This window comes from Thunnus albacares, chromosome 17, assembly GCF_914725855.1.
Source record: "Thunnus albacares chromosome 17, fThuAlb1.1, whole genome shotgun sequence".
Taxonomy (NCBI): Eukaryota; Metazoa; Chordata; class Actinopteri; order Scombriformes; family Scombridae; genus Thunnus; species Thunnus albacares.
In genome coordinates, this window is record NC_058122.1 from 5,644,750 (window position 1) to 5,666,179 (window position 21,430).

The 21,430-nt window shown below is 40.4% G+C and overlaps 2 protein-coding genes across 8 annotated transcripts in view; one reads left to right on the forward strand and one right to left on the reverse strand.

Annotated features, from left to right (window-relative positions):
• Window positions 1–1,199: 1,199 nt before the first annotated feature.
• On the reverse strand, window positions 1,200–11,884 carry LOC122967040 (phosphoribosyl pyrophosphate synthase-associated protein 2). The gene is made up of 11 exons (XM_044331445.1): window positions 11,766–11,884; window positions 9,012–9,172; window positions 6,885–6,937; window positions 5,868–5,934; window positions 5,575–5,747; window positions 5,083–5,198; window positions 4,553–4,608; window positions 3,994–4,142; window positions 3,754–3,824; window positions 3,479–3,625; window positions 1,200–2,891 (listed from the first exon to the last, which is right to left on the reverse strand). The coding sequence occupies exons 2-11, from the start codon at window positions 9,092–9,094 to the stop codon at window positions 2,733–2,735; spliced, it is 1,074 nt and encodes a 357-aa protein (XP_044187380.1). The 5' UTR covers window positions 9,095–9,172; window positions 11,766–11,884; the 3' UTR covers window positions 1,200–2,732.
• A 2,789-nt stretch (window positions 11,885–14,673) lies between these two features.
• Window positions 14,674–21,430, forward strand: part of caskin1 (CASK interacting protein 1) — a 115,587-nt gene continuing 108,830 nt past the window's right edge. For 5 of the 7 annotated variants that reach the window (XM_044331377.1, XM_044331382.1, XM_044331378.1 and 2 more), the window contains exon 1: window positions 14,674–15,625. In XM_044331377.1, coding sequence (XP_044187312.1) covers window positions 15,532–15,625 — 94 coding nt within the window. In that variant the 5' untranslated portion in view covers window positions 14,674–15,531. The remainder of the gene's footprint in view (window positions 15,626–21,430) is intronic. The other 2 variants (XM_044331379.1, XM_044331385.1) reach the window with 1 other exon arrangement.

Consider the following 21,430-nt stretch of genomic DNA (forward strand, 5'->3'; position numbering starts at 1 on the left):
GTTTATGTATGTGCATTGTTACTACCCTACTCCTGCTAACTGTCCTAATATTTAGAGACGGCTGGAGGAGGAAGAGGTTCAGTCCAGTGACGGCTACATGTTCCCACTTCCATGGCCTACCAGCATCCCCTACCCTTGGAGAAGGTGGACCTAGTTCCTTATTCTCACATCCAGCATTCAGGTATTTTTTGCCTGTGCAGGATAATTTTACGCCATGCTAGTGGTGCGGCTTTATGGATGGCAATGTTGGTCGATCTGTCAGTCCACCTCTTTAATCCAGACTGAAATACCTCAATAACTATTGGATGGATTGCTAAGAAATTTTGCTCAAACATTCAGTTTTCAGGGGATGAATGATACATGCTTTGGTGATCCCTCAACTTCTCATGTTGTGCCACCAACAGGTCAAAGTTTATGACGATTGGCAGATTGCCATGACATTTTGAAGACATTCATAGTCCTCAGAGTATGAATCCTATGACTTTGGTGATTCTGACTTTTCATTTAGCGCCACCATGAGGATGACATTTGCAGTGAAGTTTGGTACATTGATACTGATGAATCTTAATAACTTTAGTGATCCCCCAACTTTCCTCTAATGCCACCAGCAGGTAAAAGTTTTCACTTATCCTGCGAATTATCTCAAAATCTACTTGGATTGACACAAAATTTTGTAGACATTTATTGTTCCCAGATGATATATCCCAATGACTCAAATGTATTATGAGAAATGAAAATGATGTACCAACTGTCCAAATATTTAAACTGTGACAAAATGTGTTTGGATCTTGGTGGTTCAACACGAAATAACCCAGAAAATATACATCTGGAGGGAATGTGTCTGACTTGTTAGCATCCAGCTCTTACTGTACAGACATTTAGTTTGTGCAGTTTTGTGATACAATCAGCAGGGGACAGGGTTTGACTATTCAGACAGTACTGCAGCTTGTGGCACAGAGCCTGACTGAAAGGGAGGAGGAAAGATGGGAGAAATTTTGTATAAAAACAATTTCTCACATAGTGGTTGTTGGGATGAAGCGTTTTTGTTTAACTGGACCTTTCAGAAGAATGGAGAGCACTGCCATTGCACTCTTGGTGATATATCATAAACATGGGATGGAAAGGTGAAAGTGAGAGAATATTTCTGGCCTGTCACATGTTGGACATATATGGTCATGCATTAACTTTGACAGAAACAGTTGTGAGAAACATCCTTTAATATTAACAGCCCAATCACTTTCAATAGCAGCTTTTCATAACCAAATTATGAAGCTACAAAACATCACAAAACAAGGCATTCTTTACTTTCATAGCATGGGTCATATTTATTCATATTTAGTGCTGAAAATAAATACAAAACATTTTTGGAACACATCTGGTTAAGTGACAAAGACCTGCTTCAGTCAAGATTTGTTTGTCAGAAAAACATTTCTATTTACTTTTCCAGCTTTAGTCGCAGTTTGTTACTTCAGGTTTTTGAAAGTCAGATAATGTAATCTGTTCTCCAAGTGATCTAAGGATCAATTATTAATTTACCCATTTTCAAATTATTAACAACAACCTTGCACTCCTAACCAGAGGGTAAAACTACAGTGATAGTTTGTAGTACAAGGATACATGTATCAACTTCAAATCTTAAATTTCTTCAATCCAGAGCCTTCCAGCTGGAAGGGAACTACTCATTTGTGGCATGAATGATTATCAAATATGTGGGTGCATTTGAAATGATGGCACAGTGTTGAATGGATGACTCATGAATACACATTTCAAAAGTGCACTGCCATAAAATGTTTGAAAAAAACAAAAACAAACCCAAAAACATCCAATTGACCAGACTGACAAACTATTTCCTGTGCTAATTCCAGTTCTGCTTTAGCAATTAGTAGATTTGACACCAGATCAGCATCTAAGTGCTATGGCAACCACACAAACATATGGCTAGCTGGTAGGAGGCTAAACTAACTATATTAGTACGACATTCAGATATCACATAAACAAAAACTGACAGAGGGTTGGAATTAAAACATACACTCTGATACTCAACTCTAGTTAATTAGTTGGAAACCTGCATATTCCTGAATTAATTACAAGGGCCATTATGACAGAGGTCTATTAGCTGAGAAACGGTTGCGTATCGGAGTGGTGAAGGCCTGTGTGTTGGGAGTATGTCCTGTAGAAGGCACTGGCACTCTTGCGGTACAATCTCTTTTACTAGTAGTATCAGAAAGAGACATTCAATGGTAACAGATATCATGTTCTAACACACGCACACACTCACAGATTTAACATCAACATTAATTTCTATGGAAACATAGTTGGAAGAACATGTAGATAAGATGGAGCGCTAAGTAAAGAAGGTACTCAAAGAGATGAGAGTAAAAAAAAAAAAAAAAAAAAAAACTGGAGGTGTGTACTGCTTGAGAAGAGGGCAGCCATCAGCTTTTTACTCTGGAGGAGTGAACAGCAGTCCATTAACATCCATAAAGGACATAGATCTGTGTGTGTGTGTGTGTGTGTCTGTGTGTGTGTCATCTTCTATGTTAAGCTGCACTCACAGCAAAAGGTTAGCATTTATAACTGTATGTTGTGATACAAGGAAAAGTGGATATTTGTGTATGTGTGTATGTGTGTATCAATTTCAGTGTGTGCTGTATGGTGCTTCTAAAGAGGTCTGAGAAGGCAAATGGTGTGTGTATGTGCACATGTGTGTTCGTATGTGTGTAGTAGGCCTTTCAGTCATCCACTCCTATGTTGCGGAAAAGATAGGACATGGACTCTCCGTTGTGGATGCGGCGGATGGCCTCCGACAGTATCATGCTGATGTCAACTGTCTTGATCTTTGGACACTGGAGCTTCTGCAGCTCGTGGGGAATTGTGTTGGTCACCACCACCTGAAGAAGAAGAAGAAAAAAAAAAAAAAAAAAAGAGTGGGAGAAATATGAGACAGAGGTAAGAAAAAGGCAGGTCAAGCACAACAAAGCCTAAGTATGACACTAGAACATTTTTAATGTTATAGTCGCCCTCCATTCAAACATGTGTTTCGCTTATTGCTGCTTCGGTTGGATATTTGAGCTTCACTGTGCAGAATGATGCATATGCAGAGGTTTTTTTTTCCCTCCACATTCATCTGCTGAGGAGGAAAAGTTTTTTCTGTGCTCACCTTACATCTGAATTTAAGGTGTGTACCAACGAGCATGATTTATGACATCACAACTACTTAGGAAGCTAATCATGATCCAGTATGATGTGGAAACTTGTAACCTCCAGTGCACAAACACTGAGAGTAGACTTTACAGAGAAGTAGGAGACATCTTGTGTCCAGCAGTTAAACTTCTGAAATAAATATATTTGCATATTCATAGATTCTGAATGTTTTTGAAGAATTCCTAACTGGTTAGTTAAAGCAGAGTATTTTTATGCGTTTTAAAACCTGTCTGGAAGGGATCTTTAAAGAAAATATTTCAAAGTCTGCATTCACCTCATCGATAGCCGACTCCTCTATAAATCTGGGAGCCTCAGAGGAGAGGATGCCGTGCGTCGCCATGACAAAGATCTTGTAGGCGCCTCTTTCCTTGAGTGTCTCAGCAGCTGCCACAAAACTGTCTACGTCATCGATGATGTCATCCTGTTGGACAAACAGACTTGTTTAAAAACACTACGGACAATCTAAAATGATAATTTTATGTGGAGGTACTCGTTAAAAAGCCACAATAATGTGGAAAACCAATCACACTGCATGTGTAGCTTCCTCACCACTATGATGGCAATGCGTCCTCCTACATCTCCTACCACAGTGATGGGAGGCTTCTCTTTAGGGATCAACACTGGAAACAAAAATGGGGAAAAAAAAGGACACAGAGATTTGTTGTTAAGAGGAAACGTTATTTGCAGTGGTGGCACAAAAATCAGTGTGAGCATCTGTATATCTACTTGTACACAGCATATTCTGTTACATAGCATGTAGGTGTGTGTGTATGTCTGTGGGGGCATTACATGGGATCTCCATGCTGGGGTGAATGGCTCCAGTGGTCTTGACGGTGGGTGGGGAGTGTCGGCCATCTACCTGGTCTGACTCTGCATCCTGAGCTTCACCGTGGATCACTGCTATACCCAGACGCAGTCGCTCAGCAAATGACTGAGCCCTGCACACACAGACAGACAAATGCTGATACGACGACTGTTAAACTGCTTCATCTGAAGCCTTCAGTTGAAGGACTACGGAACGTAACTTTTTTTTCTCCCTATTGAAGAGGGATTTCAGTTTCTGATTGAGCTGCATCCTTAAAATTAAAAGATCAAAAATATGTTTAAAGGATGAGGTTACATGTCTAGAGATGTCTAGATGTCTAGAGAGATTATTCTGTGTCTTTTGTATTTCACAGTCAGTGGTAGTATCAAAAATAGCAATGCATGCTGCTTAACATATGCAAGTTTGGACTTTGAGCTTCCTATAGAAAGGAAAGGTGCCATTCATAGTTCATGATTAACATCTTAGTTTAGACTTATGAGTTACAGTTTGACAGCTCAGCAGTTGAAGGTGAGGAGAGCCTACCTTTTGGCAGAAGCTGGCGATTTGGCCACAATCACAGCATTTCTGTAGTCAGGTATCTGGAGGGTAATAAAATATAAAAAGGTTACAAATTAAGGGTCACATTTGAATGCAACTGACCACTCGCTCAAACAGTGATTGTCCAATCATAAGTTAGCAACTTAAACAAGGCACTGCAGACCTGTCAAGCATATTTAAGACCCTTTTACAGGATGCTCATTTTACTACTACTACTACTACTACTACTACTACTACTACTACTACTACTACTACTACTACTACTGGTTGAAAAGTCAGCTTGTTTTCAACCAACTTGTGGAAGTAATGTTAGAAAGCATGAAAGATAAAAGCTTGACAGGCTTATCAACAGTAACTGAGGGGGGCGGGACTTAATGCACAGTCAAATAAATGTGTTGTAGCAAAGAAGGGACAAAGATGAGGTAGTGTAGTTTTACACATGTTGGGCCTTCAGGCAGTAAAACAAACAAACAAATTATGCAAATCATTTAGTGAATATATGCGTGTGCTTTTACTTCTTCCTGTATGTACTGCAGCAGGAATGGCGAGGCTCTCAGATTATCCACTGGGATGTTGAAGAAGCCTTGAATCTCTTTCTGATGGAGGTCCATGGTGATCAGGTGGGTGAGACCTACACAAACACCATGAGACCGACAGCATTAATGTTCGCAGTTACAATAATCATGGATTTGCATTTTACAAAGTGCTCACGTCTCCACCAGCTGCCATGATGGACTCACACTTTCAGATTGTAAATATGCTGTCATACTTTACATTCTGTGTATGTCAAACATTCTGTTAATCATGGTACAATTTGTGATGTTGCAAGCAAATAGATATTATAAAAATTATTATTATGCCAGTTAGATCTAGTGTTTCTTTTAAAGTTCTTTTGTTGCAATTTTGAGAAAACACACACTAGAAGTGACTTTTTCCCACTGGTTTCCATCTCTTCCTGCTTTCTCCTTCTCCTGTTTAGTACCGTAAAGCAATCCTCTCCCACTTACCAGCTTTACACATCATAGAGGCAATGAGCTTGGAGACGATGGAGCCCCTCTTCCTCATCTTACACTGCTTGCTGTAGGGGAAGTAGGGGAGGACGCCCGTGATGCTCCTGGCACAGGATGTCCTGCACGCGTACACCATGATCAGCATCTCCATTATGGTCGTGTTCACATCCCTGATACAGCCGAGAGAAAAGATGGAGGGGAAGAAGAGGACAGTACGAAACTTGTGATATGAGTGAGATGTGTCAGGGGGGGAAAAACACTGAAAATTTTTGTATGGTGTTGGTTCCTACTTGGACACTGTTTGGATCACAAAGACATCTTTGCCGCGCACCGACTCTTGGATCTGTACCCGCGTTTCTGTGGAAAAAAACAGGGCGTGAGAACAAGAGCAGCAAGAAAACAACACAGCCTGTAAGGCCTGTCAGCTTCATTAGCAGGCTATCTGAGCTCTTTGTATTTCTCAAACAAACACCCCAACCCCACTGTGTGAAATTGTAGATGCTAGCATTCCAAAAATGTGCCTCCCATGTACAAGAGATTAGAAAACAAAATGCTTCCTAGCCGGAGCCAAATGTACTGCAGAAGCACTAAGTCACAAGTGAATGTGTTTTGTGAGAGTAAATGCAAGCTGCAGAAACTCAAACTTTGACCCACTTTGAATATACATGGCATTAAATATCCATCCTAATACCTCTAATACTCTACTATTAAAACCAATAGTGACTGCAGCACTGGATAATTATTTGCATGATTTGGCCTATTAACTGTACATTCTGACCATATGTTTTTACCGAGTTTCTACCTTCCAGACAGTTTTCCATTTCTTTCGGTAGACCATGAACATCAGCTTTCCCGTACTTGAAACATGCTTGAGATATGTAATCTACCACACTGGATACTTGCTCTTTGTTATGTCTAAATTGCGTCAGCATGGTGTGATAAAGCAGCTGTGAGCAGACTGAAATGTCTTGTAAGAAAATCAATTTCAGAGGACAAACCACTAGTAAACATGGACACTGTGGAAAAGATAACGTTTGTAATTTCTTGGTTGTTTACAGCGTAATGCGCATTAAAGTGACCAGACAGCACAGATTTATAGACGACAAAAATACTGCTGCAGTACTAGAACAAATTTGTTCAAAAAGCATATAACATACATACATTACATATAACATATACCATAACACTGATCATGTGATTCTAGGTGCAATTTTTGACTTTTTTTAAATTAATAGTGTGATGGACCAAGCAGGAAAAAGTCTGACGATCAGTCACAGGGAGTCATTAGTTGTCAGATGTCATCTTACCTCTGTTAGCTTCCTGGTAGACCTGCACCTTCCCAAGCTCCACCCCTAACCGCCTGAAAGAGAAACTTTCAGTTTAGATTCTTAAAGTCAGAGGTGATACATTGGCCCGACAGGAAAAAAAAAAAAAAAAAAAACAGTTGCTATGAGTCACAGAGATGAGGTTTGTTTACATTTATACAGAAGGAAGGCTAACAAAGCATAATTTGTGCCATTTTCCCCAATGACATGAGAACATAAACAAGACTAAGAATCTACAGTCATGGTAGCAGCTCTATGAGGCTGTTTATAGATACAGAGGAGCTTTGAGCTAAATGAGCACGCTAACATACTCATAAAATGCAAGCATGTTAATATTTACATAGTAGTCTAGTATGTTAGCAACCTGACATTTGCTAATGAACACTACAAACAAAGTACAGCTGAGGCTGATGGGAATGTCGTTAGTTCTGCAGGTATTTGGTCATAAACCAGAGTATTGGACAGGGCTAAATGAAATTTCAGGGGTTCACAGCAATTCATCCTCTGGGGACAATTAATGTTTATAAGAACTCTGCTGGCAATTTTATACAACAGTTGTCACAATTTCAAAAAAAAAAATTCAACCTTGTGGTGGTGCTAGAAAAGATAGTCAGTAGGGGACCATGAATGTTTGTACAAAATGTAATGGCAATCCATCCAATAGTGTCGAGATATTTCAGTCTGAATGAAAGTGTTGGACTGACTGACCTCGTCATTGCCTCCTTAGAGCCATGTTGTTAGTGTGACTAACAAAGTTAAAACACACATTATACTCTATAGGAATGTATTAGTTGTAACATTGCTTCTCTTGAGACAACGTCGCCTGCTCAGTCTGCACATTTTCTCTCTGTTAACATGCTGTGTTATATTCTCTCTCTCTCGCTCTCTCTGTCTCTCTCTCTGTCTCTCTCTCTCTGTCTCTCTCTCTCTGTCTCTCTCTCTCTGTCTCTCTCTCTCTGTCTCTCTCTCTCTGTCTCTCTCTCTCTGTCTCTCTCTCTCTCTCTCTCTGTCTCTCTCTCTCTGTCTCACACACACACACCCAGCATGGGATAAGCCGGGCAAATACTATTTGTTCTATAAACAGTCACAGACTCCTTGTGGAGTTCAGGACCGCACCGTGTGCATTAGTAGTCTTGCAAGCTTATAAAATGTTTCGTTTACACATAACATCACGAGGTATGGACAATGTTGCAGCTCCTCATCTAGCTGGGACTGTTATTTTAAGGAGGCTTAAGACAGAAAGGTCAGCGGTGACTTTTCAGTGAATTCATATTCTTCTAGCTGAAGGCGCAGTTTTCTAAATGTGACTGTAAAGACAAGATTTCACTGCTTTGGGGTGAAAACACTGTTATATAAAAAGAGGCCTCTTTAAAAAAAGGTTTAAGAAGTGTGAGGAGAGCAGAATCTTCACTGATCAAAAGCCACATAATCCTTCAACAGAAAAGACCGACAACGTCCAAAACTGGAGTTACAAGGTTTCCAAACGTCTCACTGAGAATAATCTCCCCTCACAGACAGAGAAAAGAAATGAACGTTACAAAACACTGATATTATCTGAGTAAAAGAAGAAACGTAAAAAAAAAAAAAAAAAGACTTTTCCAGCAGATTTGGGTTGCCATAGAAAGTTGTCAAAAACATGATTCTTTTGGTTAAAAAGATCAAATAATAAAAAATATAAATATTCTCCACCTTGCTGTGAACATGTTGAATGTTGACAGGGTGACATTAGCTGATTGTGGGAGAAATATGCTCCACTCTGACACCAAGCTGCAGGAAATACTTTGTCATTGTGAATGAGATTGCTCAATTGCATGAAACTATTTTTTTTTTGACCAGCGATTATATTTTGCCACATTAACTCTGGTCAGCCAGAATGTAAACACTGCACATGTGCCGACTCATACAAAGCAGCAATTCAGACTGAAATACATCCCTGCTTCACATTCAGGAAACATAACTGAGAAGCATGTTTCCCTGGCACACTGGTACAGTCACAGAAGCCGCTTCCTCTCTTTTTCTGAGACAAAGGAGGTGCAATGCACTGCTCTGTCTATGTGTATGTGTGTGTGTGTGTGTGTGTAGTATGTCATCCTAGACTCATGTACTCACTCTGCGATCCTCTTGCCCAGCTCGCGGCTGGAGGGGTGTGAGTTGGCGGTGAAGATGACCAGGCCACCCTTGGTGTGGTTCATTTCTTTGGGGTCTCGGCCGCTGCTCTCCCCACACTCAGGCAGTGGATCCCTGGGCACCCACGCTGCACTGAGCCCTTCCTGCAGTGGAGAGGGAGGAGCAGTTAATTCACTTCCTTTAAAATCATTGGGTCAACTCTCAGCCTCTCTAAAGCCTCTCTACTGTAACTCTGTCCCACTTGTCTTGGCTGTTGAAGTTATAAACAAGCACATGTTCTTTTAAACAAACTCCATCAGAGTGATCATTTAGCAAGCCTATTACAATTACTCCCAAGAGACACACTTAAAAGCCCTGCACACTAACACAGGTGTTTGCAGTTACATTGGTTGATTATGCTTCTGCTCAGATCAACTTAAATCTAATAAATGTCAGAATCTTTGAAGAAGCTTAGCAGTATCTTAAGGGTTATGGGTTCTATATTTCCATACCTACTATAATGTGTAGGTGTACAGTATATGTTCAATCACTGTCCACCTGCTGAATACAGCCAAAAGGTTTCTACATCTCTGCAGCAATCCTAAATCCTGGAGAGGCAGGGATGCTTTTCCTCCTTTAATAAAGCTGTTACTGTGCTTTAACTCCTAAACCCAGCAGTAATCTGAATCACTGAGAATTTTTGAATAGTTAGGATCAATTACATACTGAAAGACGCTTGATAAATATATGCCCAGTATGGCAAATCATACCATAATGAACTAGAAAATGTATTTCCTGTGGAAAATGCGTGTGAATGCTGAAATAAATTGCAAAGCATTACTGAAAATGCAGAAATCTGCAGCAATTTTTTTTTTTTTTTTTTTTTTTAAATCTTGTAGCACCACCCTCAGGTGAAATTGTATCAAATGCTACAGACTTGTTCAGCATCCCCATCTGTACAACTTTGCAGAATTTGGTTACCATGGAATATTACATTTAAGCGATATGGCAGTTAATAAGTAGTATAGAGGAGTTTCACTAATGGAAACAAGAAGGGGCTATTGGTGTCATGTTTCAATATGCGGTGCCTACTCTCATGGAGAACTTGTGTACCAAGTTTAATTTTATTAAAGACAACAGAATTGTAGAAATATCATGTTGTGATATTACAGTAGCATCGTCTGAGAGTAGAATTTTATGAAATGTTATACACTTGTGCAGTGTGGTTGTATGTACAACATTCTCAAATTTGGTTGCAACTGAATTTAGCATTGAAGAGTTATGGCTATCAGGCGCATCAGGCCACGCATCCAAACTTTTGGTAACCAATTACAGACAAACAGTAAGTGATACCCAAAAACAAACTCATAAGTTTTTATCCAGAGTCATCTAAATATAATATGTGTCAAATTTGGTGAAGATTAGATAAAATATGTGCCAAAAGAAGCAAATAATGTGTTTACCAAAAAAATCAAAAATTGCGTAAAAATTTTCCAGGCGCAAGTGGGCGTGGCCTGTATATGTCTAACCGGCATCATCCAAGGAATATACGGAGTAAATATTGTTTTGATAGACCTCACAATTCACGAGTTATTAGCCAAAACGTAAAACACGTGATAACTGACAACATGGTGACGCTATTAGTACCATTTTTGAATAAGCTTTTCCACGTTGGACACCTGTCCATGAAGTATGAATACTTAAGCACTTTTAGTTTTTGAGATATCAACTTTAAAACATTCCTCCCATACCTTCCATTATACATTTTTAGTATATATTTTTCTAAAAAATATATATAAAATCACTGGATTATGTTAGAAAGAAGAAAAGTCACAAAAGAAATGCCCTTAAAGAACTGAAGACTTTGGTATCTGAATGGTTTCTGTAGCTGAAAGTATGCAGAAGTAAGTAAGTTAGCGATCGAAAAAAGTCAGAAAGAAAAAGAATAAATTGAAAGGCCACCATTCTCTGAACATCCCCCCACCTTAAACAAAGTTATCAAAATATACTTTAATATTTTATCTTTCACTAACCCTCCTTTTTAAACATGCCATTTTGCTTTGTACTGCAAGATACTTTAATTTTAGGTTACTTCAGTTACTATTACTTACTGTAGTCTACTGAGACTGTGTGTGTGAGTCTGCTTGCACATCGATACACTTGAGGCGGTTTGCTGAACAAATGCACACAGCAAACAAAAAAGGCTTGGCTGCAAACACATGCAACCATGTGCGATTTAAAAATCACAGTGTGGGTAATTATTATACTAAATGCGTATCTTCGCATTGCGAATTTTCTTTTAGACGATCAATGACGTTTAATGGGCTGACTTTTGCCTTTAACATATGGTAGAAATCGTTCATCTTAAAACATCAACACAGTCACGACTTTAGCCTCATACTGTTGCTAAGCTAGCTGTACAACACAGATTTTACAATGCTTTATGTTATTCGACAATAAATGTGTTAGGAAGTTAAGCCGTGTGTTCAAATCGTGCTTGTAACGACTGTCATAAAAGCAGTTAACAGACTGATAATGTCAAATTAACGTATGTTAATATTACATATTTGGCTGTAACATTATCAGATAGCTTTAGCTAACGTTAACACACAAGAACTAACGCGATAGCTCGCCAGAAATAATCTTGCCATGGCAAAAGCTCCAGAATTGATGTTTCATGTATCGTAGAGCAAGTGTTTATGCGTAGCAGTAGGAAAAAGAATAACGACATACACAGCACAATTAAAAACTACTCACCAGTTTGTGTCTGGGTCCGGTTACAACCTGGAAACCGACAGTATCTGATAGTACAAGCCTCCAGCTCTTTTCAACCTGTTTCAACCAACCTCACTCTGTCTGTCTGCGAGGTTCACTGTTGATGGACGTACAGCTCGACCAATCACAAATCAGAAGGGGTGTTCCAAACGATGCATTCAAGTGCACTTCATTAATCTGTAAACAACATAATTCATCAGCGAGAAGACACTGGTCATCATCATTACCGATTTCAGTGGTTGTTAAGATCAGAAATGTAACGACAAGTGAGGTTAGAGTAAGAGTTTTTTTTTACCATCTGAGTTAAGTCACTTAACCTATTTCAAATTACCAGTAACTTCGCTGTAACCTACAATAGGTTTGCTAGTTTCTAAAATTACCTAAGACTGTGAACTCAACCTTCTGATCTTTCAAATGTGAAAACGCAAATAAATAAATAATAATAATAATAATAAAATAAAATAAAATAAAAACAAAAAAAACAGTGGTGTACAACAAAAATGTTTTGCTTATTAGGAATTTTATTCTTTTGTTGATTTGCTGACTTGCTGCTTATAACAATATGTAGTCGTACATGCATATTTTAGCCACTTGTTTAGATTAAAATTGGCATAAATGGACAAATGTTTTTACTGTACTCATTCTCTCATCTTAACAAACTGATTAGGACTTAAGACTAAACACTGAGAGCTGTCCAGTGGGGTCTTGGTGTATGCTTTGTGACTGACCACTTGAGGGCAGTGTGTTTTTATGGATGCCTCACATCCTTCAGCTCAAATAAAGTGACTCTCAAGTTTCAAATATTCATATATTAAGCGTTGATAACTATTACAAAGCTTGTCCCTTTATCTACACACTAAACAAGAATAGTCATCATTCCAAACCCTCATCAATAAGATCACAATATGCAAGCAGGATATCTTTGGTTTGCTTTAGAAAAAGTCTTACTTAGCTATGAAAACAGTAAATTCAATGGGCAAAGTCTAACTTTTTATGTTGTTGCAGATGATGACATTATTGACTGAAATATCATGAAATTACTTTCTTTTACCATTCATTAAATTTGTATCAGAGCAGTTACACTGCTTCTTTTTTCCTTCTTTCATCTGTTTTCAGAGATTAAAGTTGTCCTTGTCCTTTAAAGCACTGCAGGTTGTAGTGTTTGCTTTACCTCCAACAGTCCATGTCTTGTTTGCTTGTTTGTTTGATTGATGGTGTGATGACATGGGCGTGTGTGTGCACGTGAAAAAACTTCTCATTTCTCTCGGAATCAAGAGAAAGCGCCATGCTGGTGAAGAATTTCACTCCCCCCACCAATCACCAACACACACACGTTAACAAACACACACACACACACACACACACACACACACACACACACTCAGAGAGAGAACAAGACTCTCTTTGAGCGTAATAGATACAGCTAAGTGGCTCATGAATCTTCAGTTTCCTCCCTCGGACATAGATTGAATCCTGTCTCAAACCCACTGTTCCTGCCAAACAGTACTAGAAGAAAGAGACATAGAAAGAGGTAAAGGGCGGTGGGGTGATGCAGGTAAACTCTCTAAAATTAAGCATTTATATATCAAACTTTAGTGTTAACACAGCTCCAGGGTAGTGAGCTGCTTTTGCATTATCAGAGACTGCTTTATAAATACTCCCTCAGTACTATATGGGCTACTCTTCAGTGTTGTTACATAACTCACTGGATATGTGGAGGAGGCAGAGAGCAGCATCCAAGCACTGCATGCTGCCCACACACACACACACACACACACACACAATGGAGAGGAGAGGAGTTAAAAATCTGGAGGAGGTTGGACAGAGAAAAGAAGATACGGTAGATGTCATGGTCAAATTCACCGATATTTGCTCTTCTCTCTCTAATTGTCTTCATGATCATACTGCATTATAAGTTACATGCAGGCTATGCAGGTTTGTGAAGAAAATGAAAAGGCATTACATATTCTAAATACAAAAACATAGTGTACTCTGTGGTGATTTTAAATACAGAAATTACAAAAAAAACTAAGAAAATTAAATTAAGCCTGAGTACAGAGGGCAAAAAAGAAAAAAGAATAAAATAATTCTAGTGGATCAGATGATAATTTTATTCAATTACCTGAACAATATTGCCACTGGACTAAAAGGAAGGATTCCTTTTTGGTGAAATACAGATGAAAGTTTGTACTTGCATTCCTCATGGGAACAGGAGTAATAAAAGGGATTTACAATCAGCAGAATGGGAAAAATAAAACATGAAAACTGCCTCTGTTGACTTGAGTGTTCACTTAAATGGTTACACATAGTCTACTTCTAGCCCCCACACAGTGAAGTAACCTAAGTTAGCTATTGTTATGGCATAACATATTTTCTTAAAGTAAACCAACTGAAAATGAACAGCGTAGTTTATGGCTTCTTCTGAATCAGCTTAATTGATTAGTGTTCATATTGGATGTTTTTGCTGGCCAGCTGACCAGCACCTGTTTTTTGATCTCTGAAATTCCCTCCGCCATATATGAGATATCTGCCATTAGATATGCTCCATTATATCAATTTACAAGTTGAAGGCTGATGTGAATGTTGTTTTTCCTCTTAGCTGCTCCAATCTATCAAATGTAGCCTAATGTTACAGTATGATGTAGGCTATGCAGCAGCATCAGAGGAACTGAGTTCCTAGCTACACCCCTGCTCAGGAGGCCCCAGAGGCAGGTGTATGCTCATAAGATGTGCTTTAGAGGACCATCTGTTTGTGTCCAGACCTGAAACCACTTGTCTTAGTTAACATGCCATGACTGCAACATCCAAGGTCTCTATCAAGTGTATCATGGCAAAACTATAGCGAGCCAATAAGAAGAGAAGAGTTATTTATTCACTTTCTCTGCGCTCTCCCTGGCAGCTGAACTAAATCTCTGCAGCTCGTCTGTAAAGCAGAGAGAGGGAGAGAGGGAGAGAGAGAGAGAGCTTTATAAAAACAGCCAGAGAGATGAAAAAGGAGGCGGGAGAGCACCGCGCTCCTGGTCCGCCCCCAACTTGCAGCACGAGCCATTTAGCTGTGCGAGCTCGGCCAGCTGTAGGGCGCGCGGGCGCGTGTACGTGCCCCCCCTCACTACCCCTGCCCCCACGCGGAGAAATCATTACCAAATACAGAGCCCGAGCGCACGCGGAGCGATGGCTGCAGCAGCAGCAGCAGCACTGGATTCTGTTTACGACGCAGAGCACGAGAGCGGCACAACCTCGGGAGAAACGGACACAGCGCGCGCACGGTATTTAAACGCACGATCATTTACGCGCAGTGTCTGCGAGTGAGCCCGCGAGGCTATCCGCTACATCAGTCCTTGTGACGTCTCCTCCTTCCCGCAGCGAGGTACGCTGCTGTCTTCCACTCGGTAGTCGTTGTTTTGGAGCGCAGCTGCAACGGAGACCGCGCTGATACTGGAATCTAGAGCGGCCCAGTCGCCCCCCGGTCCCGTCCCCATCAAGTGGCGCTGCACTCAGCGGGGGAACCCGAGAGCATCCCTCCATCCCACCCAGCGTATCCCTCCCTTTCCTCCCTCTCTCTTTCTTGCTCTTTCACCTCATCATATGCCACAGATCTAGGGGGGGGGGGTCACATCTAGTCAGGGACCAGGGGGGCGAAGGGAGGCTGATCGTGGCCGCGGTAGACGCACCCTCCGCGTGGTGAGGCTGGGCTGAAGCGCCGCTGTGTCGGAGGATGCTGCGGGAGTAGAGCGGCTCAGAGTGGAAGATGGGGAAGGACCAGGAACTGCTGCAGGCGGTGAAGACCGAGGACCTGCTCACCGTGCAGAAGCTGCTGCAAAGGCCCCGGCCTGGGAAAGCAAGTAAGGCATTCTATTCTATTCTATTCTATTCTATTCTATTCTATTCTATTCTATTCTTACCTCACAGGTAATAACACAGCTATAGTATTCTATGGAAAGCCAACCCCTGGATGGTTCTGTGAGTGCAATAGTTAGTAGGCTATTTCTCACATACCATTGCTGCCTGATTGCTACTATCAGGCCTAAATGATGATGATGCTGATGATGATGATGATGTGTGTGTGTGTGTGTATGTGTGTGTGTGTGTGTGTGTGTGTGGTTGAGAGAGAGAGAGAGAGAGAGATGGAGAGAGGAAGGAGGTGCGAGAGAGAGAGAGAGAGAGAGAGAGAGAGAGAGAGAGAGAGAGAGAGAGGAGGGGTTGTATGCATCAGGGTGTATCAAAGATTAGTGGTGTGATTGGAGACTGACAGCCCATCTTGAGACCCCTGTCTGAGTGCACTGCAGCAGAGGGAGAGGGAGAGGGAGAGGGTGGGAGAAATAGGGAGGAGGGGGGGGGGGGGGGGGGGAGTTGTGTTTTTGGACGTGGGATTTGTGTGGCCCTGTCTCACTAATGAGAGACGGGGCCAGTGGCCTTGTGATTGTTAAGGTTCAACATCACCTTCAATGACAATACACACACATGCAGGGATACACAAACAAACCTTGTCTGTGAGTGTAAGTGTGTTCGTTTTTCATTGTTCAAAAAGAAGCACAAAGAACGAAGACTTGAAGTAAAACCCGACTTCTATTCTTTTCTGCTTCCCCTGCTCTGTATGACTCTGCTGTTCTAATTGTTTATTTTCTGCAGGCGATGTAGCACTACAGCATCCAACAATGTTTCGCTTCCATAGCCCACTAATGTGTGGGCAATACAGAGTGAAGCCAGAGAGAACTGCAGATAGATCATTCTGTAGAGGCTGGTAGCAGCCATACTGATACTTCTACTGATATATCACAGGCTGATACAGTTATACCCAGACAGGGAGGGATGTTATACAGGAAACTGCAGGTACTATCATTTCTTTGTGGGTAATTCAGGTAAATTTTACAAAAATTCATCCCTTTTTACAGCTAGATCAGCTTGGGTCCACACATCTTGAACAGACTTGTTTTTTAATTGGCTCCCCACACTGTCCAATTGCTAAAATTGTTCCAGTCAGGCAGGTTTGCAGCATCTGAACTGCACTGGAAAGGCTCCAAATAGCAGGTGGGCCTCATTTGAATAAGGGAGACATGGTGTATAATGGTCCAGAATTGTGACTTTCTGGTCTGTGATGACTTCATGAATTCAGTTTTCATTCCATTTATTTACAGAGCAAAAGAAGAACATTATCCTTATTCTTTGTAGCTTATATTTGAACAAACTGACACTGAATAACAAGGAGCGTTAAAATTCTCTTCTATTAGTCACTCATTTTAAAGCCCCTTCATTATACCTACACAGGTTATTCTGGTTAATTAGAGCTCTGCTCAGGTTAAAGATATTGCTGTGTGTGAAATCACTCCCTCGCTCACTCATTCACTACTCCTTAGTAATAGTTTTCTCTACAGTGAGCATATAAACTGAGATTTTGGACACTTATAAATTATAGTTATTTTGCTCTTAATTTTTGCATTTATAGAATATGGTTAACACAAAGTACCTGTACCTGTGGAAATACTTTTTTTGTTACATTGTGTGATTGTTGAGAGCACTACACGGTATAAATTTACATACTCAGAATTCAGACACTGAAATAAAATATCGAAGAGTAAATGTAGTGCACGGGATGGTAAATGGGGAGTGATTGTGCACACAGTCTATGCTTGTATTTACACAAGGTTACTAAAATCAACGTACCAATAAGATTGATAAAGGTGTAAGGTTGTCCTGCATTAAACAACTGAACAGGAGAGTGAGTGTGAGTGATGTCACAGACACGAGGAGAGATCTAATAAGGGATTTGAAGTGAAAACACCTGTGTAGGCCCTTTGATCTGAGCTTTTATGTACCCAGAAAAGATTCAATACAGATTCAATACTGGTGATCTGGTCTATCTGAAATACTCAATCCTTCTCCTGTGATCATATTTTTCTGGAATAGGACTATAAGCGTACAAACATAACTGGAGAAAACACAGAAGAATGAATAAATCATTTCATATCTGTAGGAGAAAATGCTCTCTTGAGACAACTTGAGCTATTGCTGCTAGTATCTGCATTTAAATTTTGCAGTTTATGACCACACTGTCAATCTTGCATGCTGTAACACATTTATGGGTGAAATTGCTCATTGAATCTAACATAATTTGAGAAAGGAGGAAAATATTATTTAGTAGATTTTTTGCATCTATTATTAAAGCATATAGAAAACGTCACTTTTGATTTTCACCTGAACTTGCTTTTTGTACTGAGCTAACTTGCCACAGATGGCAAAGTTGACTCTGCTGGATTCAGTGAAGTACAGCACATGGCTTCCAAACAGTTTGTAGGAGCCGGCGGGGTGCACTGCATGCAAACAAAGTCGGCAGGCTACAGTAGAGCAGGGCACATACAGGAAACCTCTTGGATTAAAGGTAGTCTGTGGACTGTCTGGTTTAAAATATAGGCATCCCTTAACTACAAGACAATTGGTAAAGTCCAGCACGCACAAGTAGGGTCCAAAATAGTGTCTGTGGAACTCAGAGTACATTATGTACAAGAGCACATCACAAAACAACCTTTAGGCTACAGTGAAGTGCACTTCAGCGGGCAGCCGCTCTCAGACTACTGTTTAGTATAACAAATACAGAGTACATGTAAGCCCCCAAACAAATTTTATAGGCAACAGACAGTTGCTTGCAGCACACACAGTTGTGCACCAAACCTAAGTGGATTGTAGTGCATACAGATGGCAACTAAAGCAATTTAAAGCAGATTCTGCAGATGATAGAGGACAGCAGCAGTACATGCTGCATATTATCATGAAGAATGCCACAAACCTCAACCTCAAAAAGAGAACACAGGTGGCTCATTACATTTATTACACAATAACAATATGTTATTTTATATTCCAGGCTGCCTCCTGTGTTTTTAGACTTTACTGTTACTTTTAGGCCATTGAAATAAGCAAATAAAGGATTCAGAATTTCTCCACCAGAATTTTATTCATATTTGGACGCTTCACTGTACAAATAAATAATTTCTGAATACATTCTCAAGGACTTTCCTTGAAAGAACTATTGAATCTGGTACTAATTAACGGGAAAAGGAAGACAAATATGAATTGAGTGCTTGTGGATGAGCATAGCCAGGGAGTCAAGGACGGTGATAGGACGCAGACTCAGACTTGTTCAGTGACAACAACAAAAAAGTGGTTTATTCAGACCACTGTGACCAAAAAACAAGTGTCTCCAAAAATAAAACGAAAACAAACAAATCAAACTTGGCTTAATCTGGTTTAACTCAGGAAAACTAAGCTATGATCATGTGCACACAGCTATCCAGACATCCTCTTTCCCTTCTGCTCTCCCTCCAAACCCAAAACTCTCTCCTTAAAGGCCCTCCAGTCTGTCTAGGTAGAACCATATTTCTCACAGGGATGTCCCTTAATTATTGCCTTATACTAAAACTGGCACTGTCACTTGTATCAGTTAACATTGTTTACACAGGCACACATCATTCACAGGAATATTAACCCAAACATGTAACTAAATACAATCAATCCCCCCATACTTGGTCCAACCCATGACATCATTAGTGATGTAAGCAAGAGCTTAAAAGCAGGAAGTGGTTGGGTGACTCCCCCTTTTATCTCCTGGGAAGCATGGTGGGTATGGTAAGTAAAGCAAATTAATATATAACTCAAGAAACTCAGGACTTAAATCAATAAACAACTAAATTTAAACAACACTTGTCTGTCTTGAATGAATCATAAATGCAATTGTAAATGTAACAAAACAATGCTAAATTCAAACAAACCTGGGATTGTATGTGAAAGCAATGCTACAAATATAGATGTTATAATGTCTACACAAATGACAGTAGTAGTTTGAGATTGACAATATGTGAAAAGTTACAACATTAACTTTGTAAACTTCACAAATTAATTGGCGACTGTATTCCATTGTCAGGTGTTGCTGTTACTTTTTTTCCACTGTGTACGGCTTTTAGTCGTATTACACATGGGGCATGTTGGATAATCAATCATTCATCTGGCATCCAATGACACAGGCCGCCATCACTGCTCGATAAACACTTAATCAATCGTTGGCTGACTGGAACATTTCATGCTTCCATCTTAGGGTTTGCCCTGCTATAACGTACACTTATGCCTGCTTGGAAGTACCATCTAGCATAAGTGAAGATGTTTAAAGACAGGATCGAGGTCTGTCCCTGCTCAGCTTTGTTGTAGAGTCTCTCTCCCTCTATTTGTCTGAGCCTCTCAATTTCCAATCCTGTCAGTCTGCTGCAAAGCTCTGCCTTTCCAGCATTACACTTAATTTTATCATTTGTATAACTGACAGCTACCCCTACCACAGAAACTGCTTTGTGCAAGACAAACTGTTGAACACACCATCTGATTCATATGTGGACGCAAAAATCAAATCAACCCCTTTTTTCTCAGTTCCCGAAAAGCGTTGTGTGTTGTGCCTGTAAAATGTCTGCAGGACACTGATATTACATGAAGCGGACTGTTCTCTTAGTACAAACTAACAGGGCAGAAGCAGCGAGGCAATAATGACAGAGTGGGGTTGAGAGTCCCAGACAAACAGCAGGGAAGTAACGCTGGGCTGATGTTAACGCAGACCTGTTTGTCATCTAGCATTAAACACAAAGCTCACAGGACAGCTGTGTGTGTGTGTGTTGGGGTCTGTTTGTGGAGGAAGGAGAGAAATGTGTGAGTGGTTTGTGGTGGTAAAGGGTGGATGTGTGGTTGAACTGTGTGTGCACAGAGGTGTCTATGTGTGTAAAGGAGGAGGTAAGGTTGGGTTTGGTCTGTGTGTGTGTGTGTGTGTGTGTGAGATATGGGTCTGGCCAGGGCTCTGCCCTACTGCAACTCATTTACTCCTACTCAGGCCAGACATACAGTCTGCACATATGCACCTGCATCACACACACACAAACACACACACACGCACACACATACACACACACACACACACACACACACACACACACACACACACAGAACTACATGTTCATGCAGACACATCTGGCACCATCTGGAGAGCCATCATCAGTTTGCTGTCACTCATCTTGCCTTCTGCACAAGGCACTAAACCCTCCAGGATATTGTGATCTTGCGATCGCAATAACTAATTGCAAGTTCAACCAATCTCTGCAGTATTTGCGAGGGTTTGCAATTTTCCCATGATTTCTCTGCATTAAATAGTCCTTCCAAGAAGTTAATCGCAATAATTAACGCGAGAGCTTACAATTCTGCTAAATTACTGCAACTTTTCCAAATGAAATGGTCAGTCTGATTTGGACCAATTGTCACATTTTGTGTTGTGGTAACATACGTCATCGCACCACACAGGAAGTGACTACATATGACACTTCATTGTTAGTAGTTTATTTTAAAAAAATCACATTTTTTTTCCTGTGCTCGCAATTTTTCCCAATTCCCACAATTTTACAGAAAAAAGTACATCAAGCATTGCAAATTGTATCACAATTTTTGAGAAAAGCTGCTGCAAAATCAAGCATTTTTGGACACAATAATCACAAAAAAACACCTGTAGGGACTAACTAGACAAGGTTGTGTGTGTGTGTGTGTGTGGTGTGTGTGTGTGTGTGTGTGTGTGTGTGTGTGTGTGTGTGTGTGTGTGTGTGTGCGCACATGGAGCAGACCTTGAGTGTGAC